Below are 20,265 nucleotides of genomic sequence, written 5' to 3'. Positions count from 1 at the left end.
ATTATTTGGAAGAACCTGTGCCCTGAATGTTAATCATCCTGACTTAACATCTAATAATAGATTATCAATGCATTGATCTTATTGCTACTGTGCAATCTTGCTGTGATCTTTGGCTGTGGGATATCCTACTTCACAACTGTCACTCTACTACACATGTACTTCATTGGCTGCAGCAATGCTTTTGGATGACCTGAAGACGTGAAAAGCGCTTTTTAATTCAAGTCTTTTTTTAACAGCCTATCATTCAGCCTTGAGGTCATGTAACCAATAAGTCTATGTTCTTTGTAAAGCTGTTTTAATTCACTTCTAAATTGCTGCCTTGTAATCAACAGTAGACTGTTATGTTTTTATGTTTAGTCTCTGCGCATGAGAATGTGCTCGTGGACTTCACTGGAGCTATTTGATGTTTTGTATGTCACTTGAGTGCTTTTGTTTGCCCTTTGTCAGCTTTGGCTTGATTGGAAACACTCTTTTCTATGGATCATAAGTCCTCATGTTTAAGTTCTGCTCCAGAACACACACAAAATCTACACTGACACTCTAATGCAATATCGAGACAGTGTTGCAATTCCGTGAATCAAAGCTTCCTCCTGCCTACTCAGTTCGCTTGAAGAGACCCTATGGTGCTACTTCAAAGAACAGAGGGGAGGTTCTCCCAGTGTTCTGGCTAATACTTAGTATCTCAACCAACATCACAAAAGACAACACTATCTGGTTATTCTCACATTGCTTTTTGTGGGAGTTCTCTGTTCTAAAATTGGTTATCCCGTTTCCTACTTAATAACAGTGGCTGCGCTTTGAAAGTACTAAATTGGATGTGAAGTACGTGGAGCCATCCAGTTATCATGAAAGGCATGTTTTTGATTTTCTTTCTCCCTTGTCCTCCTTCTCACTACATAGAATACTTTACAGTCTCCTCTCATCAACATACCACACTGGGGATCAGGCACTCTGGTTCTGATAAATGAATGACAGGTAACAAACAGAAATAAATTAATGAAATGAAAATAGTTCCTCTACTGTGAATGATATTGACAAAGCTGACTTTATTGCCCATCCTCTGGCAGTGGTTCTTCTTGAATTGATGGTGGTGTTCCCACTATTGTGTTAGGTAAGGAGTGCCATGGTAAGGCATGCCCATATGTTGTCTGTTAATCGAAGGAGAAATTTTATTGAAATTTTAAAAAATATCTTTGCACTCCTATAAAAAGGTTTTATTGTAATAGTTTCTGGAAAAATAGCAAGGTAACAGTGTACTTAGTAATTTTATGAAATCACTTTTTTTAGGTCTTACGACATGCAACTTGAAACTGAGACAGAAAGTGCTACAACATGGTAAGAGAACAATCTCAAAGAAAAGTCTTGTTTTTGCTTTGAGTTGCGGTTTGTGATGTCATTAAAATTCTATTACTGGAATGACCAGTTTTCAATGTAGAGCAAGCATTTTCTTCTCCCAGAAGTCAGGTGTGCGTTTTGGTTTACTTTAAGCTCATGGTGGTCAGAATTACCTCTTTTGCTGAATAGGATATTGAATTGCCAAAAGTGGTAGTGAGCTATAGAGATGGGGAATCGCCCGTATTGTCTCTGTGGGACTTAGCTGATCTTGGCTGGAATGCTGCCATTAGCTACAACATCTATAAGCTGGAGTCAGATGTTAAAATCTGCTACTGTAGTAGTAATAGAAATTACTACCTGTGACTAGATCTTGTTGCTGAGTACCACACGGCAGTACCACAGAACTTAGCCACTTCAACTTAGGTAAGGGTATCAAGCAATAAAGAAAAAGGACAGGTACACTGGGTTGAGGTACAGGTAGACATGATCTAATTGAATGATGAAGCAGGCTCTTGAGACTGAATAAGCTTCTCGTGTTGTCCTGTGTAACTTCATACATTCAACCACTGGTAATGTTAAGCTGCCCAGGTGTCAAATAGGAATCTTTAAACTGTAATGAGCTCACTTAATTGACAAATCCTCTTGTATTCTCCTGTTGTTCATCTGGTGAACTAATAAACACAGTTGTGAAACTACATTAGGTGGGATATAAATTAAGCATCAGGTTAATCAAAAGCCGAATTAGGCAGTAACAGGAAATCAATACTGCATGATTAATTTGTTTAAGAATGTGTAGCTACACTATCTTGAGTACAGAAGTAATGGTTGTGACACCGCAGCAACATTCTTGCTTATACGAACCCAACATATCTGTGACGTGAAATTTAGGCATTTCCAAACAAAAAATCATTCTTCCATCCAAGTCAACATGGCACTAATACAGAAAGAGCGAGAGGCATGCTGCCTTACATTTGTGATCAGGGAGACAGGTGAGATTGGAAATGATCTTGCATTAGCGAGTTTTGAGAAGATTTGTAGCTCAGGTTGAGGTTTTGGATGTAGATTTGCTCACTGAGCTGGAAGGTTCATTTCCAGACGTTTCGGCACTGGGTAACATGGAAATGAACCTTCCAGCTCAGTGAGCAAACCTACATCCATCATCTTGCATTAAACTGAGAATAAGGCAAGTAAAACATAAAAGGCACATTTAGAACTGATGTTAGGGAGATCTGCCCATGGTTATTGACCAGCGCATTTGAATAGCTGGAAATTCTAGGGTTGTTATCCAAACTAATTAGATTCTGCAGTGGTGTGAACATGAAGGTTGTCCTGAGATGTGCCAAAAAGGCTATCTCATCTGTAAGTAATCACCTTGTGATCTACCCTTTTGTACCTTTTTTGAAGTTTAAAACTGGCACACAGGGAACTGACAGGTATCCTCCTTAATTGAGTGAAGTTCATTGAATTATTCCTGAATGACAAACAAATACCAGACTGGAGCCTTTCGAAGCTTGAACTCAACCAAAAACAGAATTTGCTGGAAAATCTCAGCAGGTCTGGCAGCATCTGTGGAGAGAAATCAAGAGTTAACATTTTAGGTCCAGTGACCCTTCAGTTCTGAAGATATTTCTGGTTTTTTTTTCAGATTTACAGCATCCACAGTTCTTTCCTTTATTTTTGCAACTTAAACCCTTTGCTTTAAATTGATTGATTCCAGGACCAAGCAAGCAGTCTGTGTTGAGCAGTTCGACTTGCTTTGCAATAATTGCAAACGAAAGGATGACTTTGAAGTGACATTATGCGTACCAAACGACCCTGTGTATCCTCTTCAACCAAACAAAAACAAATCAGCTGGGAGACAGCAGCTGCACAGTTTACAATAGGTAGTAATAGAATTTAAAATTACCAGCCTCTTCCCTATAAATTTATATTAAAAATATATAGACCGTATGAAATGAAATGCAATGTACCTGTTATTCTCTCCACTTGCAACAAATTTCATGATATTCAATCCATGTATTTTAAACAGTGTATTTTGAATTGCATTTGAAGATCAGGTATTCCCTATCTTATCACCCTCCCTCCAATCTAAAAAGAGAGAACTAATATGTGGACAAATAAAGAATATGTTAGCTGAAATATCTGGTTTCAGTTCGTAAAGCTACATTTCAGAAGCAGCTGCGCTCAGGTGTTAATTGCTTCATATTTTCCATCCCAGTGTTGCTGACCATCATATTGTCATTTTAATTTGATGCCACATCTGTTGAAGACCGACTAAGCTAGCTTCTTTAGGCATTTTTGACAAGATTGATTTATTTGTGAGTTAAGTGGGTGGTATACAAGTAAAAATTAAGGAAATTCACAACACCAGTGTTGAAAATTATGTACCTGTATTGATAGATTTTTGTTGGGTATCAAGGATCATGGCATTCATACAGGTAGATGGAGTTGAAGTACAGATCAGTCATAATCTAAATGGAACAAGCTGGTGGACTGGGTGGCTGTTGTCACTCCAGGCCGAAGGCCTGGTGACTGTGCCCATGAAGAATTTTTACTCAGCAGTACATCCCTGCTCTTGTATGTTAGCCATCTTGAAATGAATGCCAATATTGCATTTGACTTCCTAACTACCAACTGAAGCTGCATGTTAACCTTAAGAGTCCTGAGCTAGGACTCCCAAGTCTCTTCGTGCTTCAGATTTCTGAAGCCTTTCCCCATTTAGAAAATAGTCAATGCTCTAGTTTTCCTTCTGAAGTGCATAACCTCTTACTTTCCCATATGGTATTCCATCTGCTACTTATTGCCCACTATCCTAACCCATCCAGGTCCTTTTGCAGCCTCCCTTTTTCCTCAACGCTACATGTCCCTCCATCTGCTTTAGTGACCTCTGCAAACTTAGCAACAATGCCCTGAGTTCCTTCAATCAGATCACTGAGTCACATCCTGAACCTCCCTCTCTAATGACATTGTCGATCTACTGCATCACGTGGGCTGCAATGTTTCAAAATGGCAGAATGGTCAAAGAGGTGACAGACAGAATACAATCTGGGTAAGTGTTAGATTTTTATTGAATTCCAATTTCATTATCAGCCATGATGGGATTCAAGCACATCGCCCCTGAACATTAGCCTGGCTTTCTGGATTACAACAATGCCACCAAATCTCGACTAGTGTCAGTGTTGGTTGAGAGACAGATCTTTTATTATATACTGTTTTGATGCAGCAAATTGATCTTAGCTGAGGTTCCAGTTTCCTTAAAAAATACTTTTGTTAAAGTTAGTGTTGTTATTAGCTACTGCTATTATAGTGAAGCAGGAAGACCTAGTCTCTCACTCTTTTAAAAAAGAACTGTACTTTTCCTTTTTTTGTGTATTAAATTATCCCTCTACCATTTCTGATGATCCAGTGAGATGGTTGATTTGAGAATCTCTGTGTATAACTCACTCCCCTTCATTTCAGTGCCTTTTGTTTGAGGAGATAAATTGCTGTTCTTTTTCCCCAACAAAATTACTTATTAATAAATCCTGTAGGGAATTTAGGAGAAACTACCCAGAAAGTGGGCAAATGTGGAGCTTACTTTTACATGGAATAATAAAGATAAGTATCTAAGGGATGGAATAGAGGATATGGTGATAGTGCAAATTGGTGGGAGATTCGTGTAATATAGACTTGTTACACTGAATGGCATGTTTCCATGTTCTGTGTTTCTGAAATATATAGTTGAGTGTTGAGGATTCAACATTGTTCATAGATATTGTCTGTTTAAATCCTAAGATTTCAGTAAAGTGTTTTCTTAAATATGTCTCTGTCTTTTGCAGCCTTTGAAATATCAAGAGAAGTTGTAATTTCCATCACAGTCTATGATAGAATTTAAAAGATAATGTCAAGGGTATACTGAGTGCAGGGAGTAGCGATTGGTAGACCTATCAGTTTTGACATATGTGAACGGCTGACTTTCAACATGTATTGAAGTGAGACTGCATTGTATAAATTTAATACACAACCATCTTCAGCTACGTTCATTTGCATTGTGCAATTGCCCTATTTGGATGAGTAACTACGTTGGATAACTAATTGCATGTGACTTGAGCACTGCATTTTTTCAGGCTGGACTGATTAGGTGCCACACCCCCATAAAGTGTGAGGAAAAGACTGAGTCACATGAGTACCTGCCACGCACGTGGTGGGTGGTGTTGTCTCTCATACACTCGCTCTCAGACACACACTCACACACTCACTCATATGCATATCCTCTCACAGGCATATACGCGCGCACACACTCTCTCTCTCTCTTACACACACACACACAGACACAGACACAGACACACACACACACACAGAATGTGAACCCCACAGTAAGAATGGGAGATCTATAAAGTAGAACCACAGTTCAGCTGCAGGCTCCGGTCTTCAGCTGGGAATGTAATGGAAAAGGATTGACATTGATTATTAGATAATGAAAGGTAGGTAATTATCCATTTTGTCAGTGGAGAGTGCAAAGTTTCAGTTTTTCCAATAGAAGGAAGGAAGCCACCATTTGATGGCAAAAGAATGGGAAACCTCCAGTAAGCAGTACAAAGATACTGTGTTGCTATCTTATGGAATTTAAAGCTTTAAAAGGAAGATAAAAATCACACAACACCAAGTTATAGTCCAACAGGTTTATTTGGAGGTACAAACTTTCAAAACGCTGCTCCTTCATCAGGTAGCAAGTAAGGCAGGATCATAGGACACAGAATTTATAGCAAAAGATCCTAGTGTCATGCAACTGAAGCAATATATTGAACAAACATAGATTGCTGTTAAGTCTTTCATCTTTTAGAATGGGTTGCAGGTTTCAATTCATTAATATGCAATTCCCAGAACTTCAGACTGGTTCTATTTCCAAAGTAGCAATTTATAAAATGTCACATGGATTGACTGCCTATAGACTGTGTGCTTTTTGAACAATATAGAATGTATCTGCAAATACAATTCTGCAAATGCAAATTCACCCCATAAATTTGTGTTTGTGTGCGCATATGTGAGGGGGAGAGAGAGAGTGTGTGTGTGTGTGTGTGTGTGTGTGCGCGCGCACGCATGTGCGCTTGATAGAGTGTGTGCATGAGTGTGACGGATTATCTGCCTGTGAGAGGATGAGAGTGTGTGTGTGTGTGTGTCTGAGAGACCATGTGTTTGAGAAAGGGTCTGTGTGAGTGTGTATAGCGCAGTGGGGTAACCTGTAATTGTGACATGAACCCAAGGTCCGGTTGAGGCCCTCCTCATGAACTTGGCTATCAGCCTCTGCTCGGCCACTCTATGTTGTTGCTATGATCTTCGGGTGACCATCTTCCGAGGTGGACTGCAGGGTACGCAACAGCACAGAGAGGCCGAGCAGAGGCTGATAGCCAAGTTCAGTGTCCATGAGGATGACCTCAACAGGGACCTTGGGTCCATTTCATACTGCAGGTGACTCCACTACACTATACACTCTCTCACAAACATATACACACACACTCTTACAGACTCTGACATACACTCTCTCTCAGACACACACACGCTAACACCGACATACACTCCCTCTCACAGGCATAAACCCGGTCACACACTTGCACACACTCTATCAAGCATGCACACTTTCATGCTCTCTCTCTCTCACCCACGCGCGCGCGCACACCCATGCACGCACACAGTCACACGCACACCCTCTCACAGGCATATACTTTGTCACATGCACACATGCTATCAAGCATGCGCGCACTCTCTCTCACTCCACCCCCCCCCCCCCCCCCCCCACACACACACACACAAACACATTCACACTAACTCTTCTCCCCCACATCACCATCCCCCTTCACATTGCACACACACACATGCATATAAATCTATGGGGTGAATTTGCATTTGCAGATACAATCTATTTTGTTCAAAAAGCACGTAATCTATGAGCAGTCAATCCATGTGACATTTTATAAATTGCAACTTTGGAAATAGACCAGTCTGACTCAAGATTGGAATACAGATAGACTCTAACCTCACACTTTTAATGCATTGTCTGAGCTGAGATGTAATTTTTTTTATACTGATAAAACCGTAAGTTATCTCTGGAATGTGACTTGAAAGAAGTTCTGGGATTTATGAACATATTAATGAACCGAAACCTGTAACCCATTCTAAAAGATTAAAGACATAACAGCAATCTAGGTTTGTTCAATATATCGCTTCAGTTGCATGACACGATGTTTTACTATAAATTCTGTGTCCTATGATTCTGCCTCACTAGCTACCTGACGAAGGAGCAACGCTCCAAAAGCTTATACTTCCAAATGTGGTGCTGGAAAAGCACAGCTGGTCAGGCAGCATCCAAGGAGCAGGAGAATTGACTTTCTGAGCATAAGCCCTTCATCAGGAATTTTTAACTTTGCAAATTCTGGATCTCCCTTCCTAACAGTAGTTTGGAGCAAATTCTAGAAAGCAGCTCCCCTTGGGAAATTGAGGTTGTTATTAAACGGTGTTCTTACTAGCCTGCACACACCATCTTGACTTAGATCTCTATCATTGTTCCTTCACTGTCTCTGGGTCAAAATCCTCAAAGCCCCTCCATAAGAGCACGATGATGAACGTGCAGCACATGGACAGCAGTAGCTCACCACCAACTTAGTGAAGGCAACTAATAATCGTCTTACTAATGACATCCATAACATATGAACGAATTTTTAAGAATAAAGCAGTCTTTATTTCAGCCATCCCTGCTAACTGGGTGAAATATCTTCAAGGCTAACTAGTAGAAGACAGAGTGTTGGGCTAAAGGAGCAGTTTCAAGATAGCAAGATGTAACTAATAGAGTAACATAGGGATCAGTGCTGGGGCCACAATTATTAACAATGTACATTAATGACTTGGATGAGAGAAGTGAATGTACTACAGCCAAGTTTGTGGAAGGCACAAAAATAGCAGGAAGGCAAGTCATGACTCAAAAGATTCTGCAAAGGGATATATATGCCCCCAGTTTCATTGTTTAGTTAAATAAATTGGTTAAACCTGAGGATTATTTTAAGAAAATTGAAGTGTACAAAACTCGAAATGTGGATTTTAATGTGGGAAAATGTGAGATTACACTCTTCAGCAGGAAGAATAGAGTCAGAGAGTCATAGAGATGTACAGCACAGAAACAGACCCTTCCATCCAACTCGTCCATGCTGACCAGATATTCTAACCTAATCTAGACCCATTTGCCAGCACCCGGCCCATATCCCTCTAAATCCATCCTATTCATTTAACCATCCAGATGCCTTTTAAATATTGTAATTGTACCAGCCTCCACCATTTCCTCTGACAGCTCATTCAATGCATGCACCACCCTCTGTGTGAAAAGGTTGCCCCTTGGGTCCATTTATGTTTTCCCCCCTCACCCTAAATCTATGCCCTCTAGTTCTGGACTCCCCCACCCCAGGGGAAAGATCTTGTCTATTTATCCTATCCATGCCCCTCAAGATTTTATAAACCTCTATAAGGTCACCCCTTAGCCTCCGAAACTCCAGGGAAAACAGCCCCAGCCTATTCAGCCTCTCCCTATAGCTCAAACCCTCCAACCCTGGCAACATCCTCGTAAGCAACATCCTCGTAAGTCTTGTCTGAACCCTTTCAAGTTTCACAACATCCTTCCGATAGGAGTGCTGAATCTTATTTAAATGAAGGTACAACACAGAGGAACTTGGAGGACTTTTGTTTGAATCATGTAAAGCTAGCATTCTAATTCATTGGGTAATAGGTAAGGTGAGTGGAATGTTGGCCTTTATTTCAAAGGGAATCCAAATTCAGTGGGTAGTAGGTAAGGCAAATATGAGACAGCTTGAATACTGCAAACGGTTTTGGTCCCTTAATCAAAGATATTCTGGCTTGGAAGTAGTGTAGAGAAGGTTCATTAGGTTAATCCTAGGTATAGAAGGATCCCCTTATGAAGAGAGGTTGCATAGGTTGGGCTTGTGCTTATTGGAATCCAGAAAAATCATAGGAGGAGTTATTGAAAGACATAAACTCTTAGGAGACTTGACAGGGTAGATGTGAAGAGGTTAAAATTAGAATTAGCCTTTATTGTCACATACACTCAGTGAGTACCATGAAAAATTTATACGTTCCACTTACAGCACTTAGTTAGGTACAAAGGTAACTGGCTACAGCTCTTTAGTTATAAGATCTTAGACAATAGAGAAATAAAATGTCCAGTAATGCAGAAGTAAAAGTTCGGAACAACAGACCACACTGGCACCTAGCTTCCAGTTCACACCGGGCCCTGGCTGTGGACTGTGCCAGGCTTCACCTTGAGGATCATGAGGTTGGGAGATCACTTCAGACCACCACACTGGGACGAGAGGATGCCACATAGGGAGACCGCTGCCTGAGGCCGGTTGGTCACCATGCCATGCCACACTGGGAGGCTGCCATGAGAGGCTGCTGTGACACACTGGGAGGCAGCCATGGCAGGCTGGGAGACTGTTATGCCAGGCTGGGGAAGTCACCGTATCAGGCCATGAGGTTACCATGCCGCGCCACGTCAGGAGGCTGTGGCACCTGTTTGGGGGAGGTCACTGCACATGCCAGGAGGCTGTATGTATGCCATGCCGTGCCAGGAGACTGTTGCGTCATGCTAGGAGGTCGCTGCATCTGGCTGGGAGGCCACCGTGCCAGGTCGGGAGATTACCATGGCACTCCGGGAGGCCGCTAAGGAACACTTTCTCTTATGGAAGAGCATGGGACCAGAGGGCATAATCTCAGAACAAGGGGTTGCACATTTAATACAGATGAGCATGAATATATTCTTTTGGAGGTTGCAGATCTGTAGAATTCTTTGCCGCCAAGGGCTTTCAAAGCTGGGTTATCAAGTATATTAAAGGCTAAGATAAACAGATTTCTGATCAATAAGGGAATAAAGAGTTATGGGGGAAAAGGCAGGAAAGTGAAATTGAAGATTATCAGATCAGCCCACAATCTCATTGTTGGGCCAACTGGCCTACTTCTACATTTTGTAGTTGTATAGTGGAAAATAGCAAGGAAAATTAGTTTAATGTCTTATATAAGGTGATAATTTTCCAAATAGTTTTGCCACGCATGGAGCTTTACTGGCAGGGAGGGTGTATCAGGAAATTCCAGGCACATTTCCCATGTTATTTCATCGATTAAAATGGATGGCTGGAAAACATGGTGAATGCACCAGTAACTTTATGAAGTGCACTCCTGATGAGGAGCTATGTTGGGAGTTGCTTATTCAGAAAATCAGTGCTCTTTAGTGTGTACTCACCAGAATGGCCAAATAAATACATCTTTCGCAATTTGTTATTTCTTTACTAGAGGAGTGGTTGTCTATGTAATCAAAGAAAAAGCCTCACATCTGACAAGTTTAGGTGGGTTATTTCCTTCTTTACTTAGAGAAGGTTTAATTTCGAATTATTTCTTGCACATCTATGACTGGCCAAAAAATATGAAAATTCTCTGTGTCTTGAAATTCTTTCCAGTAAGGTGTTCTTCTCCACATAACATTATTAAAGTAGAATAGGAATGTTTATGCTGTTCTTCCTTTGTTTATAAATGCTACTATGTTGTGGTAAGCCTCACAGCCATTGAGCTTAAATATTGGTGGAGTTCCCAGAGACTTCATAACTGCCTTCTTTTAAAAATCCTCTCCAAACCACATCTATGCCCTAGTTTCCTTGCTTTGTTGAATAAATTCACCAAATCTGTGAATTATTTTAAGAGAATTACACAGTTGCCTGATTAAAATGAATACCAAAGAATATACAGTCCAAACTATAGAGTTGGATTAGACTCATGGGCTAGTAATCCCAAGGTGCAGGCTAATATTCTTGTTTCAAATTTGTTTGAAATCGTACCAAAGCAGCTGGTGGAATTTAAATTCAGCTAACAGATAGAATATAAAATAGTGTCAGTGATGATGACTGTGAAAAGTATCACCAATGCTTGTAAAAACAAATCTGATCCACTTGTGTTCTCAGGGAAGAGAGAGGTGATGGCCTAGTGATGTTATTGCTAGACTATTAATCCAGAATCATAGAAACCTAACAGTGTGAAAGCAGGCCATTCAACCCATCGAGTCCACATGGACCCTCTGAATAGTATCCACCCAGACCTAGCCCCCTATCCTAGCCCTGTAACCCTGCATTTCCCATGGCTAATTCACTTAGCCTGCATATTCCTGGACACTATGGACAATTTAGCATAGCCAATCCACCTAACCTGTACATCTTTGGACTGAACTTCGGACTGAAGCTCAGCTAATGTTCACAGTTGTGAATTTGAATCCCACCATAGCAGTTGTAACAATTGCTACAAAGTCTTAACAAAGACAGACCACCTTGTATCCCATCCAAATGACAATGTAGGTCTACCCTGCAGCAGTTCAAGAAAACAGCTCACCACCACCTTCTCAAGTGCAACTACAGATGGGCAATAAATGCGGGTCAGCCAGCAATGCCCTTGCCCTGCGAATGAATTTTTTTTAAATCCCGAGGCCCAGTCTATTGCTCTGGGAACACTGTTTCAAATCCTATCAAAGCAGTTGGTAGAATTTAAATTCAATTAACAAATCTGGAATGTAAAATTAGTGTCAGTGACTGTGACAACTATCACCATAATTGTAAAAACGAATCTGATTCTGTTCTGAAGAAGGGTCAATGGACCCAAAATGTTAACTTGATTTCTCTCCACTCATGCTGCCAAACCAGCTGAGATTTTCCAGGAATTTCTGTTTCTAATTCAGTCGTGTTCTTTAGAGAAGAAAATCTGTCATCCTTACCCATTCTGACTTACATGTACTCCAGACTTTCAATGTGGGTGACTCTTAACTGTCCTTTTGAAATGGTCGAGAAGGACACTCAGTTCAAAGGTAAATAGGAATGGACAGCAAATGCTGGCTTTGCTGTCAACACCCATAACCCACGGAAGAGTAACACTTATGCCAAACAATGGCCATCTCCAATGTTAGAGAATTTAGTCATCACCCTTTGACAATGGTGTTACCATCACTAAATTTCCCTTTATCAATATCCTGGGAGTTACGAATCACCAGAATTTCACCTAGACTCCCATATGCATACTGTAGTTGCAGAGCAGGCCAGAGGCTAGGAGTTCTGCAGTGTGTAATTCACCACCTATTTCCCAAGTACATGTCCACTATCAACCAGGCACAAGTAAGGAATGTGAAAGCAGCTCACTATCATCTCCTTCAATAAATGCTGGCCTAGCCAGTGATGCCGGTGTCTCATGAGCAAATTTAAAGACTAAAGTCAAAACCTATTCAGATTGGGCCTGTTTCTGTGCTCTAGTTTTCTACATTTCTTAAACATCTGTTTTTTCTAAATTCTTTCAACTGGCAATGATCTTGTGATTTGACAACACTTTGTAATCATTCTTCTTTTCTCCAGATGATGTTAGAGATTGCAAGTTGCCATTTTGTCTCAAATATTCATTCAAGACAGGGTCTTTGTAGTGGAATATCTATACTGTAGATATCAGGTACTCCAGGGTAAATGTCAAAGTAAATGACTTGTAAATGTCTACCCTTCTGAATGGGTAGCAGTCATTTGACAAAAGTGCTAACATTTTTAAACTACTATGAGTAATATCCTTTCTAAAGACTTCATGTTTATGTGCCTGTATATTTTATAAGTTCTTATCTCTCTTTCTTTTTAAGGCTGGAGTGGGTGGAGATCATTGAGCCGCGAACTCGAGAGCGAATGTATGCTAACCTTACCACTGGAGAATGTGTCTGGGATCCACCTTCTGGTGTCCGGATAAAGCGCACCAATGAAAATCAGTGGTGGGAGCTCTTTGATCCCAATACCTCTAGGTTTTATTATTACAATGCCACAACACAGAGGACTGTCTGGCATCGGCCTCAGAACTGTGATATCATCCCACTGGCCAAATTGCAGACATTAAAACAGAACACTGACTCGCCAAGCCGCGCTTCGGCGGAGAACAGTCCAGGCCGGAGTAGTAATATGAGTAGGGAAGGGAGTACCAGCTCTTCCCTGGAGCAGGAACTGGAAGCTGATAGGACACACGAACAAACACGATTAAAACAAGCCCAGCAGATTATTGGGAAAGAGGAACCAGAGAGGTAAGGTTTAGAGATCCTGTATATCTGTGTCAGTAATACATTTGTTCATGCTTGTTCCTAACCCTCTCCCTCACCTATCTATGACCAGGAAAATATACCTGCCATCTGGGAATGAAGTTTTAGTTTTTGTTTCCTTTTTTTGGTTCACCTAATAGATGGTATATTGAGGTAATAGACATTTGATGACTGATTTCATTGGGTAGACAGAGAGTTAATGCTAGTTGTCAGTATGTGAGCTTACAGCCTTCCTTCGGCCTAATGAATCCTTAAATGATCGTGTTCAGCAATTAATTGCTAGCTGTGCATTTGAATTAATATACACAAGGATTTATCAAAGGTGGTGGAATCATTTGACAGTGAACTTCACAAGAAGTGTGCCTTTTCACCACAGTGCAGACCTATGGAGTGATATAGTGCATTGAGATACAAATAAGCATTGAGAAACTATTACAGATCCAAATATAGATAATTGTTTTCTGAACTGCAAAGTGTAAATATAGTAAATTAAATGTCCCCTGAGAATCAATTTAGTTAGCAATTGAATAAGTATCTTGAATGTATAGTCATTCCAGAACCGTTGAAAGAATTTAATGTTTTACAAACAAGAATAAGAATCAGAAAAGACCATGAATGCACAACATTTTTTTGAGAGATCCCACCCATTTCCTTTTAGACACTGAGTACCTTTGGTCTTTTTCTGTTTTCTTTTACAAACATATGATTTGGAAGCAGGAGTAGGCTATTCGGACCCTTGACTCTGTCCTACTATTCAGTAAAATCGTGGCTGTTCTGATGTGACCTGAAAGCCATGTTCCCAATTACCTTCCGCAACATTTGTCTTCTTTGTTAGTGAAGAATCTGTCTACCTCTGACTTAAAACTTCAATCACTTTGCCTCCTCCACACTCTAGTGGTGAGTTTCAAAGGCTCTCAACCCTCAAGAGAAAATGTGCTCCTATCTTAAGTGAAATATCCTTTATTTTTAAATTACCCCTGTGCTTTCCCCCTCTTTTTCAAACATTGCATTTAATCACTTCTTGAATTTAATTATCTTGTACACTTCAGGGACCTTTCTACACTACAGAATTCTCCCTTATTTCCTTTTGATTCTAAATATTCTTGTTTTTACTTTGCATGCTGCAGTACTCAAAACATATCCAATTAGCACCCGCTCTCACCTTCACTTGGTCCATCTTTGACTGCCTGCATCTTCACTTCCTCAACATCTCTGTTTCTATTTCTGGGGATAGACTGGCCACTAATATCCACTATAAACCCACGTACTCCCACAGTTATCTGGACCAAGCATCTTTGCACCCTGCTTCCTGTAAAGACTATTCCATTCTCCGCGTTCCTCTGTCTCTATTGCACATGTTCCGATGATGCCAACCTAGACAAAGAAGCCTCTGAAATGTCCACTTTCTTCCTCAGTCGAGGATTCCCCAGCATCAATGTTGACAGGGCTGTCCACCGGGTCCGGCCCATCTCCCACACTTTGGCTCTCACCCTCTCGCTTTCCTCCCCAACAGTGACCTACCATCCACATCCAGAGGATCATTAACCACCATTTCTGCCACCTCCAGGGAGATACCACCACCAGACACACATTCCCCTCCCCTCCCCTCCCCTCTCTTGTCCGCCTTCCTCAAGGACCGTTCTCTCAGGGATACACTGGTCCAATCTTCCTCCACTCCCAAAATCACTCCCACAGCCATGCAGCACCTTCCCCTGCAATTGCCAAAGGTGTAACATTTGCCCATTTTCCTCCTTCCTCCTCAGTATCCAAGGGCCCAAACATACCTTCCTGGTTAAGCAGCGCTTTACCTGCAGTTCACACAATATAGCCTACTGCATTCACTGCTCACTTCCTCTACATTAGGGAAACGCTGCCTTGGACACTGTTGGGCAGGGGGACCTACCAGGGGAGACCCACAGTGGCCAGGTCTCTAGTACTGAGCCTCACTCTATGGTTCAGAAGGGAAGGGGGGAGAATAGGAGACCGATAGTGATAGGAGGTTCGGTGGTTAGAGGAACAGACAGGAGATTCTGTCGTCGTGAACAAGACTCCCAGATGTTATGTTGCCTCCAGGTGCTAGGGTAGGCATGTCATGGATCAAGTCTACAGGATTCTTAAGGGGGAGGGGCAACAGCCAGAAGTCGTGGTACACATCGGTACCAATGACATAGCTAGGAAAAGGGATGGGGACCTGAAAAGTGAATATAGAGAGTTAGGTTGGAAGCTAAAGGCAAGACAAGCAGAGTAATAACCTCAGGATTGCTACCAGTGCCATGGGCTAGTGAGGTTAGGAACAGAGAGTGAGTGCAGCTTAACACGTGGCTGCAGAACTGGTGTAGGAGGGAGGGCTTCAGATATGTGGATCATAGGGATACCTTCTGGGGAAGGTGGGACCTGTACAAGGAGAACGGATTGCACCTGAATTGGAGGGGTGCTAATATCCTGGGTGGGAGGTTTGCTAGAGCTCTCAGGGAAGGTTTAAACTAATTTGACAGGGGGATGGGAACCAGAGCTACAGATCAGAGGATGGGGCTAGCTGGTGAACAGGCAGGTACAGTGTGCAGAGAGTTGCGAGGAAGGATAGACAGTTGATAGGGCAAAGTCGCAGTCAGTGGGATGGGTTGAAGCGTGTCTTCACTACGCAAGAAGTGTCAGGAATAAGGGTGATGAACTTGGATCAGTACTTGGAGCTACGATGTTGTGGCTGTTACGGAGACTTGGATATCATAGGGGCAGAAATGGTTGTTGCATGTTCCGGGGTTGGAATATTTCAAAAAGAATAGGGAGGGAGATAAAAGAGGTGGGGGAGTGCCATTGCTAATCAGGGATAGTATAACAGCTGGAAAGGAAGGTCATCGAGGAGGGTTTGTCTACTGAGAGATTATGGGTGGAAGTCAGAAACAAGAAAGGAGTGGACACTTAACAGGGAGTTTTCTATAGACCCTCCAATAGCAACAGAGACATGGAAGAGCAGATTGGGAGGCAGAGTTAGGAAAAGTGCAGAAGTAACAGGCTTGTTGTCATGGGCGACTTCAACTTTGCTAATATTAGTTTGGATGGAGCAGGTTTTGTCAGGTGTGTTCAGGAAGGATTTCTGACTCAATATGTAGATAGACCGACGAGAAGCAAGCTATATTGGAATTGCTCCTTGGCAACAAACCAGGCCAGGTGTCAGATCTCTCTGTGGGAGAGCATTTTGGTGATAGACAATAGACATTAGGTGCAGGAGTAGGCCATTCAGTCCTTTGAGCCTGCACCGCCATTCAATATAATCATGGCTGATCATCCTCAATCAGTATCCTCTTCCTGCCTTATCTCCATAACCCTTGATTCCACTATCTTTGAGAGCTCTATCCAACTCCTTCTTAAACAAATCCAGAGACTGGGCCTCCACTGCCCTCTGGGGCAGAGCATTCCATACAGCCACCACTCTCTGGGTGAAGAAGTTTCTCCTGAGCTCTGTCCTAAATGGTCTACCCCGTATTTTTAAGCTGTGTCCTCTGGTTCGGCACTCATCCATCAGTGGAAATATGTTTCCTACTGCCAGAGTGTCCAATCCTTTCATAATCTTATACGTCTCAATCAGATCCCCTCTCAATCTTCGAAACTCAAGGGTATACAAGCCCAGTCGCTTCAGTCTTTCAGTGTAAGGTCATCCTGCCATTCCAGGAATTGACCTCGTGAACCTACGCTGCACTCCCTCAATAGCCAGAATGTCTTTTCTCAAATTTGGAGACCAGAACTGCACGCAGCACTCCAGGTATGGTCTCACCAGGGCCCTGTACAGCTGCAGAAGCACCTCTTTGCTTCTATACTCAATTCCTCTTGTTATGAAGGCCAGCATGCTATTAGCCTTCTTCACTACCTGCTGTACCTGCATGCTTACCTTCATTGACTGGTGTACAAGAACACCCAGATCTCTCTGTACTGCCCCTTTACATAAATTGATTCCATTGAGGTAGTAGTCTGCCTTCCTGTTCTTGCTACCAAAGTGGATAACCATACATTTATCCACATTAAACTGCATCTGCCATGCATCTGCCTACTCACCTAACTTGTCCAGGTCACCCTGTAATCTCCTAACATCCACATCACATCACATTTCACCCTGCCACCCAGCTTAGTATCATCAGCAAATTTGCTAATGTTATTGCTGATACCATCTTCTATATCATTAACATATATTGTAAAAAGCTGCGGTCCCAGCACGGATCCCTGCGGTACCCCACTGGTCACTGCCTGCCATTCCGAAATGGAGCCGTTTATCCCTACCCTTTGTTTCCTATTAGCCAACCAATTTTCAATCCAATCTCGTACTTTGCCCCCAATACCATGCGCCCTAATTTTACTCACTAACCTCCTGTGTGGGACTTTATCAAAAGCTTTCTGAAAGTCCAGGTACACTACATCTACTGGATTTCCCTCGTCCAACTTCAGAGTTACATCCTCAAAAAATTCAAGAAGATTAGTCAAGCATGATTTCCCCTTCATAAATCCATGCTGACTCTGTCCTATCCTGTTACTACTATCCAGATGGGCAGTAATTTCATCCTTTATAATAGACTCCAGCATCTTTCCCATCACTGAGGTCAGACTAACTGGTCTATAATTTCCTGCTTTCTCTCGCCCACCTTTCTTAAAAATTGGTATAACATTAGCCACCCTCCAATCCGCAGGAACCGACCCCGAATCTATTGAACTCTGGAAAATAATCACCAACGCATCCACGATTTCCCGAGCCACCTCCTTCAGTACCCTGGGATGCAGACCATCAGGCCCCGGAGACTTATCAACCTTCAGACCTAACAGTCTCTCCAACACCAATTCCTGGCAAATATAAATTCCCTTAAGTTCAGGTCCTTCAGCCACTGTTACCTCATGGAGATTGCTTGTGTCTTCCCCAGTGAACACAGATCTGAAGTACCCATTTAATTCCTCTGCCATTTCTTTGTTCCTAGTAATATATTCCCCTGTTTCTGTCTTCAAGGGCCCAATTTTTGTCCTAACCATTTTTTTGCCTTGCACATACCTAAAAAAGCTTTTACTATCCTCCTTAATATTCTTGGCCAGTTTATCTTCGTACCTCATTTTTCCTCTGCGTATTTCCTTCTTAGTAATCCTCTGTTGCTCTTTAAAAGATTTTTTTTTTTTTTTAGATTACTTTACAGTGTGGAAACAGGCCCTTCGGCCCAACAAGTCCACACCGCCCCGCCGAAGCGCAAACCACCCATACCCCTACATTTACCCCTTACCTAACACTATGGGCAATTTAGCATGGCCAATTCACCTGACCTGCACATCTTTGGCCTGTGGGAGGAAACCGGAGCACCCGGAGGAAACCCACGCAGACACGGGGAGAATGTGCAAACTCCACACAGTCAGTCGCCGGAGGCGGGAATTGAACCCGGATCTCTGGCGCTGCGAGGCAGCAGTGCTAACCACTGTGCCACCGTGCCGCCCACAAAAGCTTCCCAGTCCTCAGTTTTCCCACTTATCTTAGCTATGTTATACTTTTTCTCTTTTAACTTTATATGTTTCTTTACTTCCCTCGTCAGCCACGGCCGCCCATGCCTCCTCCTGGGATCTTTCTTCCTTTTAGGAATGAACTGATCCTGCAACTTCTGCATTATACACAGGAATATCCGCCATTGTTCCTCCATAGTCATCCCTGCTAAGGTATTGCACCATTGAACTTTGGCCAGCACCTCCCTCATAGCTCCATAGTTCCCTTTATTTAACAGAAGTACTGTCACTTCCGATTGTACCCTCTCCCTCTCAAATTGCAGATTGAAGCTTATTGTATTATGGTCACTACTTCCCAATGTCTCCTTCACTTCGAGGTCTCTGACCAATTCTGGTTCGTTACACAATACCAGATCCAGAATTGTCTTCTCCCTGGTCGGCTCCAGCACCAACTGTTCTAAGAATCCATCTCTGAGGCACTCCACAAAGTCTCTTTCTTGAGGCCCAATACCATCCTGATTCTCCCAGTCTACCTGCATGTTAAAATCCCCCATAACAACTGTAGTGACATCTTTGCGACAGGCCAATTTCAGCTCCTGATTTAACTTACATCCGACATCCAGACTACTTTTTGGGGGCCTGTAGATGATTCCCAAGAGGGTCTTTTTACCCTTAGTATTTCGAAGCTCTATCCACATTGACTCTACATCCCCTGACTCTAGGTCCCCCTGCGCAAGGGACTGAATATCGTCCCTTACCAACAAGGCCACCCCACCCCCTCTGCCCGTTAGTCTGTCCTTACGATAGCATGTATAGCCTTGAATATTCATTTCCCGTGCCCTGTCCACTTGAAGCCATGTCTCAGTTATCCCCACAATATCGTATCTGCCAATTTCCAAAAGAGCCTCAAGCTCATCCATCTTATGCCTAATGCTTCGTACATTCATGTATAGTATTTTTAATTTGTTACTGCTCTCACCCTTCCCATCAACCCTTATTTCACCCAACCTTACAGCATGATGCCTTTCCGAGTTTTCTGCCTCATTGATATAGTTGTCTTTCTTGACTTCTCTTGTTCTAACTTTCCCTTCAATTTCCTTTTTAAACATCCAGCTTGTCCCCTCCCCCCCCCCCACTACTTAGTTTAAATGTAGCGGTGTTGTAGTAGAAAACCTGCCTGCCAGAATGCTGGTCCCTAACCTATTAAGGTGCAAGCCGTCTCTCTTGTAGAATTTATGTTTACCACAAAATATACCCCAGTGATCCAAGAACTTAAATCCTTGCTTCCTGCACCAGTTCCCCAACCACACGTTCAAGTCCATTATCTCCCTGTTTCT

At 42.3% G+C, this 20,265-nt stretch overlaps 1 protein-coding gene across 3 annotated transcripts in view; it reads left to right on the top strand.

Moving 5' to 3' along the window:
• The window catches only part of arhgap39 (Rho GTPase activating protein 39), a 608,625-nt gene that overhangs the window by 190,023 nt on the left and 398,337 nt on the right, over positions 1-20,265 (top strand). For all 3 annotated transcript variants that reach the window (XM_043690879.2, XM_087987640.1, XM_087987641.1), the window contains 2 exons: positions 1,288-1,335; positions 13,022-13,450. In XM_043690879.2, coding sequence (XP_043546814.1) covers positions 1,288-1,335; positions 13,022-13,450 — 477 coding nt within the window. The remainder of the gene's footprint in view (positions 1-1,287; positions 1,336-13,021; positions 13,451-20,265) is intronic.

Source organism: Chiloscyllium plagiosum, unplaced genomic scaffold (genome assembly GCF_037043375.1).
Source record: "Chiloscyllium plagiosum isolate Xiang-an unplaced genomic scaffold, Cpla_swu_hap1 HiC_scaffold_5, whole genome shotgun sequence".
NCBI lineage: Eukaryota > Metazoa > Chordata > Chondrichthyes > Orectolobiformes > Hemiscylliidae > Chiloscyllium > Chiloscyllium plagiosum.
This window is presented reverse-complemented; position numbering and strand designations above follow the sequence as displayed.